The 21,368-nt window shown below is 40.3% G+C and overlaps 1 protein-coding gene across 2 annotated transcripts in view; it reads left to right on the forward strand.

The window, feature by feature from the left end:
- SMC2 (structural maintenance of chromosomes 2) overlaps positions 1 to 19,302 on the forward strand; it is a 103,198-nt gene extending 83,896 nt beyond the window's left edge. For both annotated transcript variants that reach the window (XM_070079628.1, XM_070079629.1), the window contains exons 20-24: positions 12,494 to 12,694; positions 14,974 to 15,090; positions 15,510 to 15,608; positions 15,938 to 16,147; positions 18,664 to 19,302. In XM_070079628.1, the coding sequence (XP_069935729.1) occupies positions 12,494 to 12,694; positions 14,974 to 15,090; positions 15,510 to 15,608; positions 15,938 to 16,147; positions 18,664 to 18,798 (762 nt within the window). In that variant the 3' untranslated portion in view covers positions 18,799 to 19,302. The remainder of the gene's footprint in view (positions 1 to 12,493; positions 12,695 to 14,973; positions 15,091 to 15,509; positions 15,609 to 15,937; positions 16,148 to 18,663) is intronic.
- Positions 19,303 to 21,368: the final 2,066 nt, after the last annotated feature.

Genomic DNA, 21,368 nt, shown 5'->3' on the forward strand with positions numbered 1-21,368 from the left:
TTGGTAATCCCCCTTATGTGTGCTGGGAGGCAGTTGAACAGTCTCGGGCCCCTGACACTTATTGTATGGTCTCTTAACGTGCTAGTGACACCCCTGCTTTTCAGTGGGGGGATGGTGCATCGTCTGCCAAGTCTTTTGCTTTCGTAGTGAGTGATTTTCGTGTGCAAGTTCGGTACTAGTCCCTCTAGGATTTTCCAGGTGTATATAATCATGTATCTCTCCCGCCTGCATTCCAGGGAATACAGGTTTAGGAACCTCAACCTGGGCTTTCTCCTATTTTCTTTATAGTTTTTGTTCTCTATTTCCTCTTATCTCCATGGGGAAATGGAAAAGAATTCTTCCTCCATAAGCCATTCATGTTGTCAGAGGCGACTAAAATGCTGGGATCAAGGGACCAGTAACCCCTTCTCCTGTATAAATTACTAAATTAAAAAAAAAAAAAAAATTTGTTTGGATAAGCCCAATTGTTGAAACAAATTACTCCTTTCCCACTATTTAAATGAAAAGCATCATAAAACATTTATTTGTGTGTTTACTGTATAGTATACGTATTTCAAGTAGTAATCCCCTCAAGGGAGATTCTTTGATGCTGGTGAGGGCCTCTTGATGTAGGGGATTGGATCTATGCTCCAGTTCTCTGAAATAAGCCTGAATGCCTTCCATTCCCTTCAACATCTGCTGTATAATCCCTGTGGGTTTAGTGCTCCCACATGATTTTTTTTTTTTCAACTTGTCGGCCGTCTCCCACCAAGGCAGGGTGACCCCCCCCCTCCCCAAAAAAAAAATCTTTCACCATCATTCACACAATCATTTTCTTTGTAGAGGTGCCCAGATAAGACAGTTTAGATAACACCAAACAGTAATAATAATAATAATAATAATAGTGTAGGTAGTAGGTTGGTAGACAGCAACCACCCAGGGAGGTACTACCGTCCTGCCAAGTGAGTGTAAAACGAAAGCCTGTAATTGTTTTACATGATGGTAGGATTGCTGGTGTCTTTTGTCTGTCTCATAAATATGCAAGATTACAGGTACGTCTTGCTACTTCTTCTACTTACACTTAGGTCACACTACACATACATGTACATGTTTATTTATACACACTCATCTGAGTTTTCTTTGATTTTATCTTAATAGTTCTTGGTCTTATTACTTTTCCTTTTATATCCATGGGGAAGTGGAATAAGAATCTTTCCTCCGTAAGCCATGCGTGTTGTAAAAGTCAACTAAAATGCCGGGAACAATGGGCTAGTAACCCCTTTTCCTGTAAAGATTACTAAAAAGAATAAGAAGAAGAAAATTGTCAAAGTGGGAAGTCTGAATGTGCGTGGATGTTGTGCAAATGATAAGAAAGAGATGATTGTGGATGTTATGAATGAGAAGAAACTGGATGTCCTGGCTTTAAGTGAAACAAAGCTGAAGGGGGTGGGAGAGTTTCAATGGAGAGGAATAAATGGGATTAGGTCAGGGGTTTCAAATAGAGTTAGAGCTAAAGAAGGAGTAGCAATAATGTTGAAGGATAAGCTATGGCAGGAAAAGAGGGACTACAAATGCATAAATTCAAGGATTATGTGGAGTAAAATAAAGATTGGATGTGAAAAGTGGGTTATAGTAAGCGTATATGCACCTGGAGAAGAGAGAAGTGTAGAGGAGAGAGAGAGATTCTGGGAAATGTTGAGTGAATGCGTGGGGAGTGTTGAATCAAGTGTGAGAGTAATGGTGGTTGGGGATTTCAATGCTAAAGTGGGTAAAAATGTTATGGAGGGAGTAGTAGGTAAATTTGGGGTGCCAGGGGTATATGTAAATGGGGAGCCTTTAATTGAGCTGTGTGTAGAAAGAAATTTGGTAATAAGTAATACATATTTTATGAAAAAGAGGATAAATAAATATACAAGGTATGATGTAGCACGTAATGAAAGTAGTTTATTAGATTATGTATTGGTGGATAAAAGGTTGATGGGTAGGCTCCAGGATGTACATGTTTATAGAGGGGCAACTGATATATCAGATCATTATTTAGTTGTAGCTACAGTTAGAGTAAGAGGTAGATGGGAAAAGAGGAAGGTGGCAACAACAAGTAAGAGGGAGGTGAAAGTGTATAAACTAAGGGAGGAGGAAGTTCGGGCGAGATATAAGCGACTATTGGCAGAAAGGTGGGCTAGTGCAAAGATGAGTAGTGGGGGGGTTGAAGAGGGTTGGAATAGTTTTAAAAATGCAGTATTAGAATGTGGGGCAGAAGTTTGTGGTTATAGGAGGGTGGGGGCAGGAGGAAAGAGGAGTGATTGGTGGAATGATGAAGTAAAGGGTGTGATAAAAGAGAAAAAGGTAGCTTACAAGAGGTTTTTACAAAGCAGAAGTGTTATAAGAAGAGCAGAGTATATGGAGAGTAAAAGAAAGGTGAAGAGAGTGGTGAGAGAGTGCAAAAGGAGAGCAGATGAAAGAGTGGGAGAGGCACTGTCAAGAAATTTTAATGAAAATAAGAAAAAAATTTGGAGTGAGTTAAACAAGTTAAGAAAGCCTAGGGAAAGTATGGATTTGTCAGTTAAAAACAGAGTAGGGGAGTTAGTAGATGGGGAGAGGGAGGTATTAGGTAGATGGCGAGAATATTTTGAGGAACTTTTAAATGTTGAGGAAGAAAGGGAGGCGGTAATTTCATGCACTGGCCAGGGAGGTATACCATCATTTAGGAGTGAAGAAGAGCAGAATGTAAGTGTGGTGGAGGTACGTGAGGCATTACGTAGAATGAAACGGGGTAAAGCAGCTGGAACTGATGGGATCATGACAGAAATGTTAAAAGCAGGGGGGGATATAGTGTTGGAGTGGTTGGTACTTTTGTTTAATAAATGTATGAAAGAGGGGAAGGTACCTAGGGATTGGCGGAGAGCATGTATAGTCCCTTTATATAAAGGGAAAGGGGACAAAAGAGATTGTAAAAATTTTTTATTATTATTTTTTTATTATCACACCGGCCGATTCCCACCAAGGCAGGGTGGCCCGAAAAAGAAAAACTTTCACCATCATTCACTCCATCACTGTCTTGCCAGAAGGGTGCTTTACACTACAGTTTTTAAACTGCAACATTAACACCCCTCCTTCAGAGTGCAGGCACTGTACTTCCCATCTCCAGGACTCAAGTCCGGCCTGCCGGTTTCCCTGAATCCCTTCATAAATGTTACTTTGCTCACACTCCAACAGCACGTCAAGTATTAAAAACCATTTGTCTCCATTCACTCCTATCAAACACGCTCACGCATGCCTGCTGGAAGTCCAAGCCCCTCGCACACAAAACCTCCTTTACCCCCTCCCTCCAACCCTTCCTAGGCCGACCCCTACCCCGCCTTCCTTCCACTACAGACTGATACACTCTTGAAGTCATTCTGTTTCGCTCCATTCTCTCTACATGTCCGAACCACCTCAACAACCCTTCCTCAGCCCTCTGGACAACAGTTTTGGTAATCCCGCACCTCCTCCTAACTTCCAAACTACGAATTCTCTGCATTATATTCACACCACACATTGCCCTCAGACATGACATCTCCACTGCCTCCAGCCTTCTCCTCGCTGCAACATTCATCACCCACGCTTCACACCCATATAAGAGCGTTGGTAAAACTATACTCTCATACATTCCCCTCTTTGCCTCCAAGGACAAAGTTCTTTGTCTCCACAGACTCCTAAGTGCACCACTCACTCTTTTTCCCTCATCAATTCTATGATTCACCTCATCTTTCATAGACCCATCCGCTGACACGTCCACTCCCAAATATCTGAATACGTTCACCTCCTCCATACTCTCTCCCTCCAATCTGATATTCAATCTTTCATCACCTAATCTTTTTGTTATCCTCATAACCTTACTCTTTCCTGTATTCACCTTTAATTTTCTTCTTTTGCACACCCTACCAAATTCATCCACCAATCTCTGCAACTTCTCTTCAGAATCTCCCAAGAGCACAGTGTCATCGGCAAAGAGCAGCTGTGACAACTCCCACTTTGTGTGTGATTCTTTATCTTTTAACTCCACGCCTCTTGCCAAGACCCTCGCATTTACTTCTCTTACAACCCCATCTATAAATATATTAAACAACCACGGTGACATCACACATCCTTGTCTAAGGCCTACTTTTACTGGGAAAAAATTTCCCTCTTTCCTACATACTCTAACTTGAGCCTCACTATCCTCGTAAAAACTCTTCACTGCTTTCAGTAACCTACCTCCTACACCATACACTTGCAACATCTGCCACATTGCCCCCCTATCCACCCTGTCATACGCCTTTTCCAAATCCATAAATGCCACAAAGACCTCTTTAGCCTTATCTAAATACTGTTCACTTATATGTTTCACTGTAAACACCTGGTCCACACACCCCCTACCTTTCCTAAAGCCTCCTTGTTCATCTGCTATCCTATTCTCCGTCTTACTCTTAATTCTTTCAATTATAACTCTACCATACACTTTACCAGGTACACTCAACAGACTTATCCCCCTATAATTTTTGCACTCTCTTTTATCCCCTTTGCCTTTATACAAAGGAACTATGCATGCTCTCTGCCAATCCCTAGGTACCTTACCCTCTTCCATACATTTATTAAATAATTGCACCAACCACTCCAAAACTATATCCCCACCTGCTTTTAACATTTCTATCTTTATCCCATCAATCCCGGCTGCCTTACCCCCTTTCATTTTACCTACTGCCTCACGAACTTCCCCCACACTCACAACTGGCTCTTCCTCACTCCTACAAGATGTTATTCCTCCTTGCCCTATACACGAAATCACAGCTTCCCTATCTTCATCAACATTTAACAATTCCTCAAAATATTCCTTCCATCTTCCCAATACCTCTACCTCTCCATTTAATAACTCTCCTCTCCTATTTTTAACTGACAAATCCATTTGTTCTCTAGGCTTTCTTAACTTGTTAATCTCACTCCAAAACTTTTTCTTATTTTCAACAAAATTTGTTGATAACATCTCACCCACTCTCTCATTTGCTCTCTTTTTACATTGCTTCACCACTCTCTTAACTTCTCTCTTTTTCTCCATATACTCTTCCCTCCTTGCATCACTTCTACTTTGTAAAAACTTCTCATATGCTAACTTTTTCTCCCTTACTACTCTCTTTACATCATCATTCCACCAATCGCTCCTCTTCCCTCCTGCACCCACTTTCCTGTAACCACAAACTTCTGCTGAACACTCTAACACTACATTTTTAAACCTACCCCATACCTCTTCGACCCCATTGCCTATGCTCTCATTAGCCCATCTATCCTCCAATAGCTGTTTATATCTTACCCTAACTGCCTCCTCTTTTAGTTTATAAACCTTCACCTCTCTCTTCCCTGATGCTTCTATTCTCCTTGTATCCCATCTACCTTTTACTCTCAGTGTAGCTACAACTAGAAAGTGATCTGATATATCTGTGGCCCCTCTATAAACATGTACATCCTGAAGTCTACTCAACAGTCTTTTATCTACCAATACATAATCCAACAAACTACTGTCATTTCGCCCTACATCATATCGTGTATACTTATTTATCCTCTTTTTCTTAAAATATGTATTACCTATAACTAAACCCCTTTCTATACAAAGTTCAATCAAAGGGCTCCCATTATCATTTACACCTGGCACCCCAAACTTACCTACCACACCCTCTCTAAAAGTTTCTCCTACTTTAGCATTCAAGTCCCCTACCACAATTACTCTCTCACTTGGTTCAAAGGCTCCTATACATTCACTTAACATCTCCCAAAATCTCTCTCTCTCCTCTGCATTCCTCTCTTCTCCAGGTGCATACACGCTTATTATGACCCACTTCTCGCATCCAACCTTTACTTTAATCCACATAATTCTTGAATTTACACATTCATATTCTCTTTTCTCCTTCCATAACTGATCATTTAACATTACTGCTACCCCTTCCTTTGCTCTAACTCTCTCAGATACTCCAGATTTAATCCCATTTATTTCCCCCCACTGAAACTCTCCTACCCCCTTCAGCTTTGTTTCGCTTAGGGCCAGGACATCCAACTTCTTTTCATTCATAACATCAGCAATCATCTGTTTCTTGTCATCCGCACTACATCCACGCACATTTAAGCAACCCAGTTTTATAAAGTTTTTCTTCTTCTCTTTTTTAGTAATTGTATACAGGAGAAGGGGTTACTAGCCCATTGCTCCCGGCATTTTAGTCGCCTCATACGACACGCATGGCTTACGGAGGAAAGATTCTTTTCCACTTCCCCATGGACAATAGAAGAAATAAAAAGAACAAGAGCTATTTAGAAAAAGGAGAAAAACCTAGATGTATGTATATATATATATGCATGTGCGTGTCTGTGAAGTGTGACCAAAGTGTAAGTAGGAGTAGCAAGATATCCCTGTTATCTTAGCGTGTTTATGAGACAGAAAAAGAAACCAGCAATCCTACCATCATGCAAAACAGTTACAGGTTTTTGTTTCACAGTCATCTGGCAGGACGGTAGTACTTCCCTGGGTGGTTGCTGTCTACCAACCTACTACCTTTATTGTAAAAATTATAGAGGAATAAGTTTACTGAGTATACCAGGAAAAGTATACGGTAGAGTTATAATTGAAAGAATTAGAGGTAAGACAGAATGTAGAATTGCGGATGAGCAAGGAGGCTTCAGAGTGGGTAGGGGATGTGTAGATCAAGTGTTTACATTGAAGCATATATGTGAACAGTATTTAGATAAAGGTAGGGAAGTTTTTATTGCATTTATGGATTTAGAAAAGGCATATGATAGAGTGGATAGAGGAGCAATGTGGCAGATGTTGCAAGTTTATGGAATAGGTGGTAAGTTACTAAATGCTGTAAAGAGCTTTTATGAGGATAGTGAGGCTCAGGTTAGGGTGTGTAGAAGAGAGGGAGAATACTTCCCGGTAAAAGTAGGTCTTAGACAGGGATGTGTAATGTCACCATGGTTGTTTAATATATTTATAGATGGGGTTGTAAAAGAAGTAAATGCTAGGGTGTTCGGGAGAGGGGTGGGATTAAATTATGGGGAATCAAATTCAAAATGGGAATTGACACAGTTACTTTTTGCTGATGATACTGTGCTTATGGGAGATTCTAAAGAAAAATTGCAAAGGTTAGTGGATGAGTTTGAGAAAGTGTGTAAAGGTAGAAAGTTGAAAGTGAACATAGAAAAGAGTAAGGTGATGAGGGTATCAAATGATTTAGATAAAGAAAAATTGGATATCAAATTGGGGAGGAGGAGTATGGAAGAAGTGAATGTTTTCAGATACTTGGGAGTTGACGTGTCGGCGGATGGATTTATGAAGGATGAGGTTAATCATAGAATTGATGAGGGAAAAAAGGTGAGTGGTGCGTTGAGGTATATGTGGAGTCAAAAAACGTTATCTATGGAGGCAAAGAAGGGAATGTATGAAAGTATAGTAGTACCAACACTCTTATATGGATGTGAAGCTTGGGTGGTAAATGCAGCAGCGAGGAGACGGTTGGAGGCAGTGGAGATGTCCTGTCTAAGGGCAATGTGTGATGTAAATATTATGCAGAAAATTCGGAGTGTGGAAATTAGGAGAAGGTGTGGAGTTAATAAAAGCATTAGTCAGAGGGCAGAAGAGGGGTTGTTAAGGTGGTTTGGTCATTTAGAGAGAATGGATCAAAGTAGAATGACATGGAAAGCATATAAATCTATAGGGGAAGGAAAGAGGGGTAGGGGTCGTCCTCGAAAGGGTTGGAAAGAGGGGGTAAAGGAGGTTTTGTGGGCGAGGGGCTTGGACTTCCAGCAAGCGTGCATGAGCGTGTTAGAGAGGAGTGAATGGAGACGAATGATACTTGGGACCTGACGATCTGTTGGAGTGTGAGCAGGGTAATATTTAGTGAAGGGATTCAGGGAAACCGGTTATTTTCTTATAGTCGGACTTGAGTCCTGGAAATGGGAAGTACAATGCCTGCACTTTAAAGGAGGGGTTTGGGATATTGGCAGTTTGGAGGGATATGTTGTGTATCTTTATACGTATATGCTTCTAAACTGTTGTATTCTGAGCACCTCTGCAAAAGCAGTGATAATGTGTGAGTGTGGTGAAAGTGTTGAATGATGATGAAAGTATTTTCTTTTTGGGGATTTTCTTTCTTTTTTGGGTCACCCTGCCTCGGTGGGAGACGACCAACTTGTTGAAAAAAAAAAAAAAAAAAAATAATAGTGTGAGCAGGGTAACATTTATGAAGGGGTTCAGGGAAACCGGCAGGCCGGACTTAGAGTCCTGGAGATGAGAAGTACAGTGTCGCACTCTGAAGGAGGGGTGTTAATGTTGTGGTTTTGTAACTGTAGTGTAAAGCAGCCTTCTGGCAAGACAGTGATGGAGTGAATGATGGTGAAAGTTTTTATTTTTTGGGCCACCCTGCCTTGGTGAACCACCCTGCCTTGGTGGGCCACCCTGCCTTGGTGGACCACCCTGCCTTGGTGGGCCACCCTTCCTTGGTGGGCCACCCTGCCTTGGTGGACCACCCTGCCTTGGTGGACCACCCTGCCTTGGTGGACCACCCTGCCTTGGTGGACCACCCTGCCTTGGTGGACCACCCTGCCTTGCTGGGCCACCCTGCCCTGGTGGACCACCCTGCCTTGGTGGACCACCCTGCCTTGGTGGGCCACCCTGCCTTGGTGGGAAACGGCCAGTGTGATAATAAAAGAAATAATAGTAATAATTTGAGTAGCAGTGTTAATGCCGGAAAAAAATCCCCCCCCAGTACCAACAATACCACCAGTCCGATGACATTCTTCTTTGCAAATATACAGGGTCTAAAGCCAGCAACAAACAACAAAATACCTTTCATCCGTGGACTGCTTGCAGAGGCAAAGGCAATGTTCGCGGCTTTCACTGAGACCCACATAAAGGATCACTTGGACAACGAAATATGGATCCCAGGTTACAACCTATACAGATGTGACAGAGTGAACAGGCAAAAGGGGGGGGTTGGCCTGTACATTGCAGAGTCACTTGTTTGCACAGAACTGCTAAATGCCTCAAATGATATAGTGGAAGTTTTAGCAGTAAAGGTCGAGAACCAAAACCTAGTCATTGTGGTAGTCTACAAGCCTCCGGATGCAACATCCCAGCAATTCCAGGAACAGCTGTTAAAAATTGACCACTGTCTGGAAAATCTTCCAGCTCCTGCACCCAACATCTTGCTCCTGGGGGATTTCAACTTAAGGCACCTAAAATGGAGGAATATAGCAAATAATATTGTTGCAGTAATAACACCAGGAGGCAGCTCTGATGAAAACTCACTCACACGAGCTTTTAAATCTCTGCACAAAATTCAATTTAAACCAGCAAATAATAGAGTCTACTAGACTGGAGAATACACTAGACCTCATCTTCACTAACAATGATGATCTGATAAGAAATGTCACCATATCAAAACAATATACTCAGATCACAACATAATTAAGGTTCAGATATGTATGCGTGGAGCCCCAGACCGACATAATGAGACTAGTCACGAGGGATCATTCACCAAATTCAACTTCAATAACAAAAACATAAAGTGGGACCAAGTAAACCAAGTCCTAACCGATATAAGCTGGGAAGATATACTAAGCAACACAGACCCCAACTTATGCCTAGAACAGATTAACTTGGTGGCACTCAATGTATGCACAAGGCTTATTCCTCTAAGAAAAAGGAGGAGTAGATGTAAAATAGAAAGAGACAGGCGCTCCCTTTACAGGCGACGGAAAAGAATAACAGAGCGGGTAAAAGAGGTCAATATATCTGAAATGCGTAGGGAGACACTGGTCAGAGAAATAGCAAGCATCGAACTCAAGCTAAAGGAATCTTATAGGAGTCAGGAATCGCAGGAAGAACTAAAAGCCATAAATGAAATTGAAAGAAACCCAAAGTATTTCTTCTCCTATGCCAAATCAAAGTCGAGAACAACATCCAGTACAGTGGACCCCCGGTTAACGATATTTTTTCACTCCAGAAGTATGTTCAGGTGCCAGTACTGACCGAATTTGTTCCCATAAGAAATATTGTGAAGTAGATTAGTCCATTTCAGACCCCCAAACATACACGTACAAACGCACTTAAATAAATACACTTACATAATTGGTCGCATTCAGAGGTAATCGTTATGCGGGGGTCCACTGTATTGGGCCCCTACTTAAACAAGATGGGTCCTACACAAATGACAGCAAGGAAATGAGTGAGATACTCAAGTCCCAATATGACTCAGTTTTTAGCAAGCCACTAACCAGACTGAGAGTTGAAGATCAAAATGAATTTTTTATGAGAGAGCCACAAAATTTGGTTAACACAAGCCTATCCAATGTTATCCTGACACCAAATGACTTCGAACAGGCGATAAATGACATACCCATGCACTCTGCCCCAGGGCCAGACTCATGGAACTCCGTGTTCATCAAGAACTGCAAGAAGCCCCTATCACGAGCCTTTTCCATCCTATGGAGAGGGAGCATGGACATGGGGGTCGTCCCAGTTACTAAAAACAACAGACATAGCCCCACTCCACAAAGGGGGCAGTAAAGCAACAGCAAAGAACTACAGACCGATAGCACTAACATCCCATATCATAAAAATCTTTGAAAGGGTCCTAAGAAGCAAGATCACCACCCATCTAGAAACCCATCAGTTACACAACCCAGGGCAACATGGGTTTAGAACAGGTCGCTCCTGTCTGTCTCAACTATTGGATCACTACGAGAAGGTCCTAAATGCACTAGAAGATAAAAAGAATGCAGATGTAATATATACAGACTTTGCAAAAGCCTTCGACAAGTGTGACCATGGCGTAATAGCGCACAAAATGCGTGCTAAAGGAATAACAGGAAAAGTCGGTCGATGGATCTATAATTTCCTCACTAACAGAACACAGAGAGTAGTCGTCAACAGAGTAAAGTCCGAGACAGCTATGGTGAAAAGCTCTGTTCCACAAGGCACAGTACTCGCTCCCATCTTGTTCCTCATCCTCATATCCGACATAGACAAGGATGTCAGCCACAGCACCGTGTCTTCCTTTGCAGATGACACCCGAATCTGCATGACAGTGTCTTCCATTGCAGACACTGGAAGGCTCCAGGCGGACATCAACCGAATCTTTCAGTGGGCTGCAGAAAACAATATGAAGTTCAACGATGAGAAATTTCAATTACTCAGATATGGTAAACACGAGGAAATTAAATCTTCATCAGAGTACAAAACAAATTCTGGCCACAAAATAGAGCAAAACACCAACGTCAAAGACCTGGGAGTGATCATGTCGGAGGATCTCACCTTCAAGGACCATAACATTGTATCAATCGCATCTGCTAGAAAAATGACAGGATGGATAATGAGAACCTTCAAAACTAGGGAGGCCAAGCCCATGATGACACTCTTCAGGTCACTTGTTCTATCTAGGCTGGAATATTGCTGCACACTAACAGCACCTTTCAAGGCAGGTGAAATTGCTGACCTAGAAAATGTACAGAGAACCTTCACGGCTCACATAACGGAGATAAAACACCTCAATTACTGGGAGCGCTTGAGGTTCCTAAAACTGTATTCCCTGGAACGCAGGCGGGAGAGATACATGATTATATACACCTGGAAAATCCTAGAGGGACTAGTACCGAACTTGCACACGAAAATCACTCACTACGAAAGCAAAAGACTTGTCAGACGATGCAACATCCCCCAAATGAAAAGCAGGGGTGTCACTAGCACATTAAGAGACCATACAATAAGTGTCAGGGGCCCAAGACTGTTCAACTGCCTCCCAGCATACATAAGGGGGATTACCAACAGACCCCTGGCAGTCTTCAAGCTGGCAGTGGACAAGCACCTAAAGTCGGTTCCTGACCAGCCAGGCTGTGGCTTGTACGTTGGTTTGCGTGCAGCCAGCAGCAACAGCCTGGTTGATCAGGCTCTGATCCACCAGGAGGCCTGGTCACAGACCAGGCCGCTGGGGCATTGACCCCCCGGAACTCTCTCCAGATAAACTCCAGGTAATGTACTATCAGATTACAGTTGAAGAAGAGAAAGGCACAATACCAAGACTGCAACAGTACACAAATAAGCTGCACATACCACACAGAAACTTGTGACAACATAAACCATACCCCCGGCCGGGATTGAACCCGTGGTCATAGAGTCTCAAAACTCCAGCCCGCGGGTTCAATCCCGGCCGGGGGTATGGTTTATTTGCAATCGTGTCATTACGATTTCTTGAGTCTTGTGACAACATTTCAGGTTGACTTGGAACATTAACTAGTCACACAGATGCTTGCATATTACTATTTTGTTTCAGAATTTTTAATAAATATTTTAACAAAACTGCAGTTCTAATTTCTATATCTAAATCATGTTGGTTCTTTTTTTCTTTTTATTTGTAAGCTGCTTTGTTCTCTGTATAATGACCTTAATATACATTTTACTTCTGGCTTTTCTTATAGTTTTAAAATAACTTTGCATGTTATCTTTACATGTCAGGTTGCTCAAATGCTATCAGAGCATGAATGGATATCAGAGGATCGTAAATTCTTTGGTCAGCCCAACACTGGTTATGATTTTGCTGCAAATGATCCTGTGGAAGCTGGACGCAAGATCTCCAAGCTGGAAGAGCTCAAAGCCAAACTATCCAAAAATGTTAACATGCGAGCCATGAACATGTTGGGAAAAGCTGAAGAACAGGTAATGTTTCTTATATACTGTACATTTTTTTTTTTCAACACATCGACTGTCTCCCACTGAGACAGGGTGACCCAAAAAAGAAATGCTTTCACCATCATTCACACATAATCACTATCTTTGCAGAGGTGCCCAGATATGACAGTTCAGTCATTCCAAACAGTCAGTATTCCAAAATATTCCTTTTAAAGTGTAGGTACTGTACTTCCCACCTCCAGGACTCAAGTCCGGCTAACCAGTTTTCCTAAATCCCTTCACAAAATATTATCCTGCTCACTGTACATACAACCACCAAAAATCCTGAACAATAGGAGATTAAGCTTTAGAATAAATAAAACTCCAGCTTAGAAAAAAATCTATGAAAGGGGAAGGAATAGTATTACATTTACTAGTGCCTAGTTTTTGTCCTCTTTCAAATACACATTTTTAGAGTACAGTGGACCCCCGGTTAACGATATTTTTTCACTCCAGAAGTATGTTCAGGTGCCAGTACTGACCGAATTTGTTCCCATAAGAAATATTGTGAAGTAGATTAGTCCATTTCAGACCCCCAAACATACACATACAAACGCACTTACATAAATACACTTACATAATTGGTCACATTCGGAGGTAATCGTTATGCGGGGGTCCACTGTATATACATGTGAGGTTGTAGCAGGCATAGAATTATGTTTGTAAAATGTATGTAAATGGGTTAGAAAAGCAACAAGTTGAAGAATTAGACACTTGTAACATTTGGGAATCTTTATAGTGGAAAGATTTTGCCAACAAGCGACTTCCTCAGTCCAGTAGAGATGAATGGTGGAAGAGGAAAAGGAGATTGAAGTTATTAGTCCCTCAGCCTGGAGTCAATGTGTTCAGTCCATCAATCATGAGAAAAGTAGTACTTTTCAATCAATCATGATTGAAAAGTTAATGTTTTCAGTCTATCAATCTCATGATTGATGGACTGGAAACATTGATTCCAGGCTGAGGGACTGATTTCCTCAAACTCCTCGTCTTCCACCAGACTGAGAAAGCCACTTGTTAATGAAATGTTTGCACAATAAAGATTCTGCAATGTTGCAAAAGTGTTTAATTCTTCATCATGTTTGTAAATAGTTATAAGTGCATACATAAAGTATATTACTGTATAAGCAAGAGTGGTTACTGATCAAGATCTCTGTTGTATCATTGCATCGTCTGCATGTTTAATTTTTCTTGTGTGATGATTACTCTGTACCTGAAGCAACACTGTCTGGCTCAAAACTGATACACAGTGGTACCCCAAGTTTCGTACAGCTCCCAACTCGAACAGTTATGTAAGTATATTATTGTAAGTGCTTTTGTAAGTGTATTTTTGGGGGTCTGAAACGGACTAATCTAATTTACATTATTTCTTATGGGAACAAATTTGTTCGGTAACGGCACTCAGAATTCTTGAATGAAGTATGGCCGAAACTCGGGGTACCACTGTATTCAGTCATTTTGTATTACATGCCTTATTAAGCTCCAATGTTTGCTAATGTTATGAAGAGATTATCAGTGAAGAACAAAAAGGCACAACACCGTGACTGGAATACACAAATAACCTGCATAAAGGAGACAGAAATACATGACGTTTCGGTCCAACAGGTCTAGTTAATGATCGAAGTTGGACCAAAACATCATAAGTTTCTTTCTCCTATGTGCAAGTTATTTGTGTAGATTATTAGTGGTATACATTAGATTGCCTTATATTGTCTGGAACTACTAGTAGTCAGTAAATTAAACTACAGTAATAGTACCACTGATAGTAGTGTTGTTCCAACAGATAAACTATTAATAACACTTATCATCATTTCAAGAGTGTATCAGTCTGTAGTGGAGGGAAGGCGGGGTAGGGGTCGGCCTAGGAAAGGTTGGAGGGAGGGGGTAAAGGAGGTTTTGTGTGCGAGGGGCTTGGACTTCCAGCAGGCATGTGTGAGCGTGTTTGATAGGAGTGAATGGAGACAAATGGTTTTTAATACTTGACGTGCTGTTGGAGTGTGAGCAAAGTAACATTTATGAAGGGGTTCAGGGAAACCGGCAGGCCGGACTTGAGTCCTGGAGATGGGAAGTACAGTGCCTGCACTCTGAAGGAGGGGTGTTAATGTTGCAGTTTAAAAACTGTAGTGTAAAGCACCCTTCTGGCAAGACAGTGATGGAGTGAATGATGGTGAAAGTTTTTCTTTTTCGGGCCACCCTGCCTTGGTGGGAATCGGCCAGTGTGTTAATAATAATAATAATAATAATAATCATCATTTTAATTGTTTTCACAGTATAATGACTTAATGAGAAAAAAACGAATTGTGGAGAATGACAAAGCAAAGATTGAGAAGGTAATACGTGAATTGGACGAGAAGAAGAAGGAAGCACTAAGACAGGCCTGGGAGCAGGTGAGTTTTGTGTAGTGAGTTAAGCTTCATGTATTGTAAACAAAAAAAAAATTAGCCTCATCAACAGTCTCCTGCGAATGCAGAGTAACGCTAAGAAGGAAATGTTTAAATACAGTAAACTCTCGATGTAATATACCTCTATAAAACAAACTTCTGAAATCACATACAAAATCTGAGTAAATTATTTTTTAAGGTATATTTTCATTGATTATTGTACTATGTAAATTATGTGTATAGTACTATATTAAGTATACAGTAGAATACTTTACTACTTCTGCTTATTTTTATCTTTATTTTCATTTAATGGACACTTGGACGGTCTCCCTTATTAGTCTGTTGTATTTAAGGTATACTGTCTTTTATATTGTAGTTTTTGGTTTCTATGTTAAAAAATTTCAAAACTGTTGTCTTTATTTCAGGTTAATCGTGATTTTGGTTCAATCTTCAGCATGCTTCTTCCTGGGACCCAGGCCAAGCTCCAGCCTCAAGATGGGCAAGATGTTCTTGATGGCTTAGAGGTTAGACATATAAAAATTGCTTGAATCAGAAGACGGGTAGTCCCATCCTTGTCTGCTGGCCTATATATACTCCCTCTTTCTCTCCTTTCTGTTAGTGTGACTTCGTAAATGGTTCAAGTCAGACCAAAACGTTGTTGTAAGCTCTCCTCTCCTATGTGCGGGTTATTTGTGTGTTCCAGTCACAGTATTATGCCTTTTTGTATAATACACTAGGTTGTTTTATTAAGGATTGATACCAGTCACTTTTATCTAAGTTTTGCAATTTTATTGTGTTAAGATTTCATATTCTTTCTTTTAAGTGATAATTTCTGTTTGATTTGTTTATACAGGTCAAAGTGGCATTTGGTGATGTATGGAAGGAAAGCTTAACAGAATTAAGTGGTGGTCAGCGGTCCCTGGTTGCTCTCTCACTCATCTTGGCTCTTCTGCTCTTCAAACCAGCTCCTATTTACATCCTGGATGAAGTAGATGCTGCCTTGGATCTCTCACATACGCAGAACATTGGTAACATGTTGCGAACACACTTCAGACACTCGCAGGTAAGGTCACTATCAGAGGGATGGCTCCAGAATTTTTATATAAGAGGGACTCATGGGTGGCAGTCTGGACGGAATGGGGACTAGAGGATTTATCTTGAATTGTTGTTATTTTTATTATGAGGGCTTTGGGGCCTGATGGCAATTATGGGAGGGTTGCAGCCCTATTTCCCACCCTTAGAATGACTACTGATCATTAATATAATTTTGAGAACACGCTTCAGACACAGGCAAGGTCATTGTTAACATGTTGAGAACACGCATCACACTCACATGAGATGATAAGCAACATGTCAACACACTTCATACACAGGTAAAGTTGGTATTTACATGTTGATAACTCACATCACACTCGCATAGTAATATGTCAACACAATTCATATACACACAATTTTTTTTTTTTTTTTTTTTTTTTTCAACAAGTCGGCCGTCTCCCACCGAGGCAGGGTGACCCAAAAAAAAAAAGAAAGAAAATCCCCAAAAAGAAAATACTTTCATCATCATTCAACACTTTCACCACACTCACACATTATCACTGCTTTTGCAGAGGTGCTCAGAATACAACAGTTTAGAAGCATACATGTATAGAGATACACAACATATCCCTCCAAACTGCCAATATCCCAAACCCCTCCTTTAAAGTGCAGGCATTGTACTTCCCATTTCCAGGACTCAAGTCCGACTATATGAAAATAACCGGTTTCCCTGAATCCCTTCACTAAATATTACCCTGCTCACACTCCAACAGATCGTCAGGTCCCAAGTATCATTCGTCTCCATTCACTCCTATCTAACACGCTCACGCACGCTTGCTGGAAGTCCAAGCCCCTCACCCACAAAACCTCCTTTACCCCCTCTTTCCAACCCTTTCGAGGACGACCCCTACCCCTCTTTCCTTCCCCTATAGATTTATATGCTTTCCATGTCATTCTACTTTGATCCATTCTCTCTAAATGACCAAACCACCTCAACAACCCCTCTTCTGCCCTCTGACTAATGCTTTTATTAACTCCACACCTTCTCCTAATTTCCACACTCCGAATTTTCTGCATAATATTTACACCACACATTGCCCTTAGACAGGACATCTCCACTGCCTCCAACCGTCTCCTCGCTGCTGCATTTACCACCCAAGCTTCACATCCATATAAGAGTGTTGGTACTACTATACTTTCATACATTCCCTTCTTTGCCTCCATAGATAACGTTTTTTGACTCCACATATACCTCAACGCACCACTCACCTTTTTTCCCTCATCAATTCTATGATTAACCTCATCCTTCATAAATCCATCCGCCGACACGTCAACTCCCAAGTATCTGAAAACATTCACTTCTTCCATACTCCTCCTCCCCAATTTGATATCCAATTTTTCTTTATCTAAATCATTTGATACCCTCATCACATACACACACGGTCATATATTTTCCTTTTTATGAATTTGTTCTACTGTATATAATTAAAACTTGGACAAAAGCAGTACTGTACCTAGATGCTACCCAACCTACACATGGCATGGATAAAGAAACACGTACGTATTGTGTCGTTTTATCACTTAAGAATTATGTAATCATCTGCTTGGAAATTAGGAATTTAATTTGTTAGATGTGAAAGTTACAGCACAGTTTTGATGAAATCTTAGATATTATTTAGAAATAGAGAAAAGGACAAAAGGTTTAATGGCCCTTTTTTTTTTTTTTTTTTTTTTTTTTTTTTTTTTTTTTTTTTTTTTTTTTTTTTTTTTTTTTTTTTTTTTTGCATGATCTCAACAGAAATGTATTCTTTAAAATTTTATTTCTTGGGATATATAATGTGGTGGGTGACAGAGATAGTGTGATGGGAGATGCACTGTGGTAAGAGACTGGTGTGTCTATGGAAGATACACTGATTTGTGGAATGGAGATGTTCTGGGAGATACACTGGTGGTTGGGGACAGATGTCCCAAGAGATACACTATAGTGGGGACAGATATTCCAAGAGATACACTGATAGGGACAGATGTTCCAAGAGATACACTGGTAGAGACAGATGTTCCAAGAGATACACTGGTAGAGACAGATGTTCCAAGAGATACACTGGTAGAGACAGATGTTCCAAGAGATACACTGGTAGAGACAGATGTTCCAAGAGATATACTGTAGTAAGAGAAAAATGTCATGAGACATTCACTCTGACAGGATAGAGAAGCTCTGTTGTCTTAAATCAACCTAACACAATGATTTCAATATCTCTCTTAAAGAACAAAGTCACAATACCGTGACTGGAACAATACATAAATAACCCGCACACAGGAGAGAGAAGCTTACGATGATGTTCGGTCCGACTTGGACCATTTACAGTCACACTCTGAGAAAAAGGCACACACTGTGACTTTGTAAATGGTCCAAGTCAAACTGAAATGCCGTCGTAAGCTCCTCTCTCGTACGTACGAGTTATTTGTGTATCTTTCTCCTCTTTGCACTTATATTTTAAATAGTGTTAGTTTTTAAATAGTATTAGAAATTTTTTTCTTTTCCAGTTCATCGTTGTGTCACTGAAGGATGGAATGTTCAACAATGCCAATGTGTTATTCAAGACTAAGTTCGTAGATGGCATGTCCACAGTGTCTCGTCACACACAACACACACTTACTGGCTTCACTAAAAAGAAATAGAAGGGTAACTAGCCCAAAACATTTAACCATATTACTTGTACAGTTTTAATTTAGTTCACAAATCATAAGCACACTCCATATATTTAGTAATAATTTTAATAAATTTGTAAAAAAAAAAAAAAGGAAAGTTATTAAATATGTTAGAATAATATTTTTACGTTTTTTTATAAATTATGAGTATGTATAGTATTGCATGTATCATTTATATCATATATTTTACCAGAAATTTTTAAATAACATGTTAGTTTTTGTATTTTTCTTGCCAATAATATGAAAATTACTTATAGCATATATTTACTGAAGTCTTGAGATATTATATAGGACTCATGAAATCTTAATGACACGATTGCAAACAAGCCATACCATGGGCGGGAATAGAACCCGCATCAATCTGGAGTTTTATGATGCTCTGATCTTGGGTTCTATCCCCACCCATGGTATGGTTTATATTATATAGGAATAGAGCTATTAATGTAAAAATTATAATTTTCTTACATTATATAACAGTGTTTCAATTACAATTCCTTAAACTGCAGCCTGCACTCTGAAGGAGGGGTGGGGATATTTGCAGTTTTGAACCATAGTATTAGTGCCTCTCGGGCAAGACAGTGATGGAGTGAGTGAAAGTGTTTCTTTTTTTGAGTCACTCTGCCTTATTGGGAGATGGCTGCTTTGTTAACCATTTCACTGTCGGTGCCGTAATATTACAACTTGCAAGCCAGTGTTGGTGCTGTAATATAATGCCAAAATTCTAGCGGCTTCCAATCTTGCAGAAGAAAGCTGGTAGGCCTACGTATGAGAGAATGGATCTGAGGGGTCAGTGTGCACAGTATAAAAAAAAAAATCCTGCAGCACGCAGTGCATAATGAGAAAAAAAAAACTGACCATGTTTTTTGGTTTAAAACACCGACTTTGCGGTGTATTTTCGTATAGTATTCATGGTTGTATTCTCATTTTCTTGGTCTCATTTGATATAATGGAAGACATGTTACAGAAATAGAGATGATTTTGAATGGTTTACGGACTAAAAGTACCTTGAAATTGAGCTCAAAGTAGCGGAAATGTTGGATTTTTGGCTGATGTTCAAAAGTAAACAAATGACATCACTGTCCAGTACGTGTCTGCATATTAGATTCACCAGTTGACATGTATTGAACATGACGTGATTTGTTTACTCTTGAACATCAGGAAAAATTTAACATTTCTGCTACTCTGAGCTCAATTTCAAGCCACTTTTTATCTGTAAACCATTGAAAATCATATCTATTTCTGTAACATATCTTCCATTCTGTCAAATGAAACCCAGAAAACAAGAATACAACCATAAATACTATACAAAAAGTATACTGCAAAGTCTCTGTTTTAAACCAAAAACATGGTTGCAGTTGTTTTTCTCATGTACTGTGTGCTGCAGGACTTTTTATACTGTGCACACTGACCATGCAGTCCCATTTTCTCACATGTAACCCTACCAGCTTTCTCCTGCAAGATTTGAAATTGCTAGAATTTTGGCTTAGTATTATGGGACTGACACTGGCTTTGAAGCTGTAATATTGCGAGACTGACACAGAAAGGATTAATTTTCATGCTTTCAAATTTACTGCTTGCTGTCTTTTCAGGAGTTTGTTGACTTCACAATTAGCTTATCATAATTTTTGCTTATAAACCATTGTTAAAGTGTCTGTCATCACTTAAGCCAACAAGTCTCATAGACAGCAACTGGATCAGACCTCAGTGGCCACTGGTTTTCTGTAGTATTTGTGTGCTCTCACTGTTAGTCAGTATTCTGGAGAGTGTTGGAATTATTGTCCACTTGTCAGTACAGTGGTACCTCGGGATACGAACAGCTCAAAACTCGAACAGTTATGGAAGTGCATTTTTGTAAGTGTATACAGGGGACCCCCACATAACGATATTAATCCGTTCCTGAGAGCTCAATGTTATGCGAATTAATTTTCCCCATAAGAAATAATGGAAATCAAATTAATCCGTTCCAGGCACCCAAAAGTATGAAAAAAAAAATTTTTTACCACATGAAATATTAATTTTAATACACACAAACTGAAGAAGACATGCACAGTTACATGACACTTACTTTTATTGAAGATCTGGTGATGATTGATGGGATGGGAGGAGGGGAGAGTGTTGATGGTCTTAGTGTTTAGAAGGGGAATCCCCTTCCATTAGGACTTGAGGTAGCAAGTCCTTTTCCGGGGTTACTTCCCTTCTTTGAATGCCACTAGGACCAGCTTCAGAGTCACTGGACTTCTGTCGCACAACATATCTGTCCATAGAGGTCTGTACCTCTTGTTCCTTTATGACTTTCCTAAAGTGTTTCACAACATTGGCAGTGTAATAGTCACCAGCACAGCTTGCAACAGCTGTCTGAGGGTGATTTTCATCCATGAAGGTTTGCACTTCAAGCCACTTTGCACATATTTCCTTAATCTTTGAAGTAGGCAGCTTCTTCAACTTCTCTCTCCCCTCCTCCAAAGCAGTTTCCTCAGGTGTGGCCTCTTGCTGTTGAAGTTGATCTAGCAGCTCATCAGTGGTTAGTTCTTCAATGTCCT

The sequence above is a fragment of the Cherax quadricarinatus genome, chromosome 100, assembly GCF_038502225.1.
Source record: "Cherax quadricarinatus isolate ZL_2023a chromosome 100, ASM3850222v1, whole genome shotgun sequence".
In the NCBI taxonomy this organism is placed as follows: Eukaryota; Metazoa; Arthropoda; class Malacostraca; order Decapoda; family Parastacidae; genus Cherax; species Cherax quadricarinatus.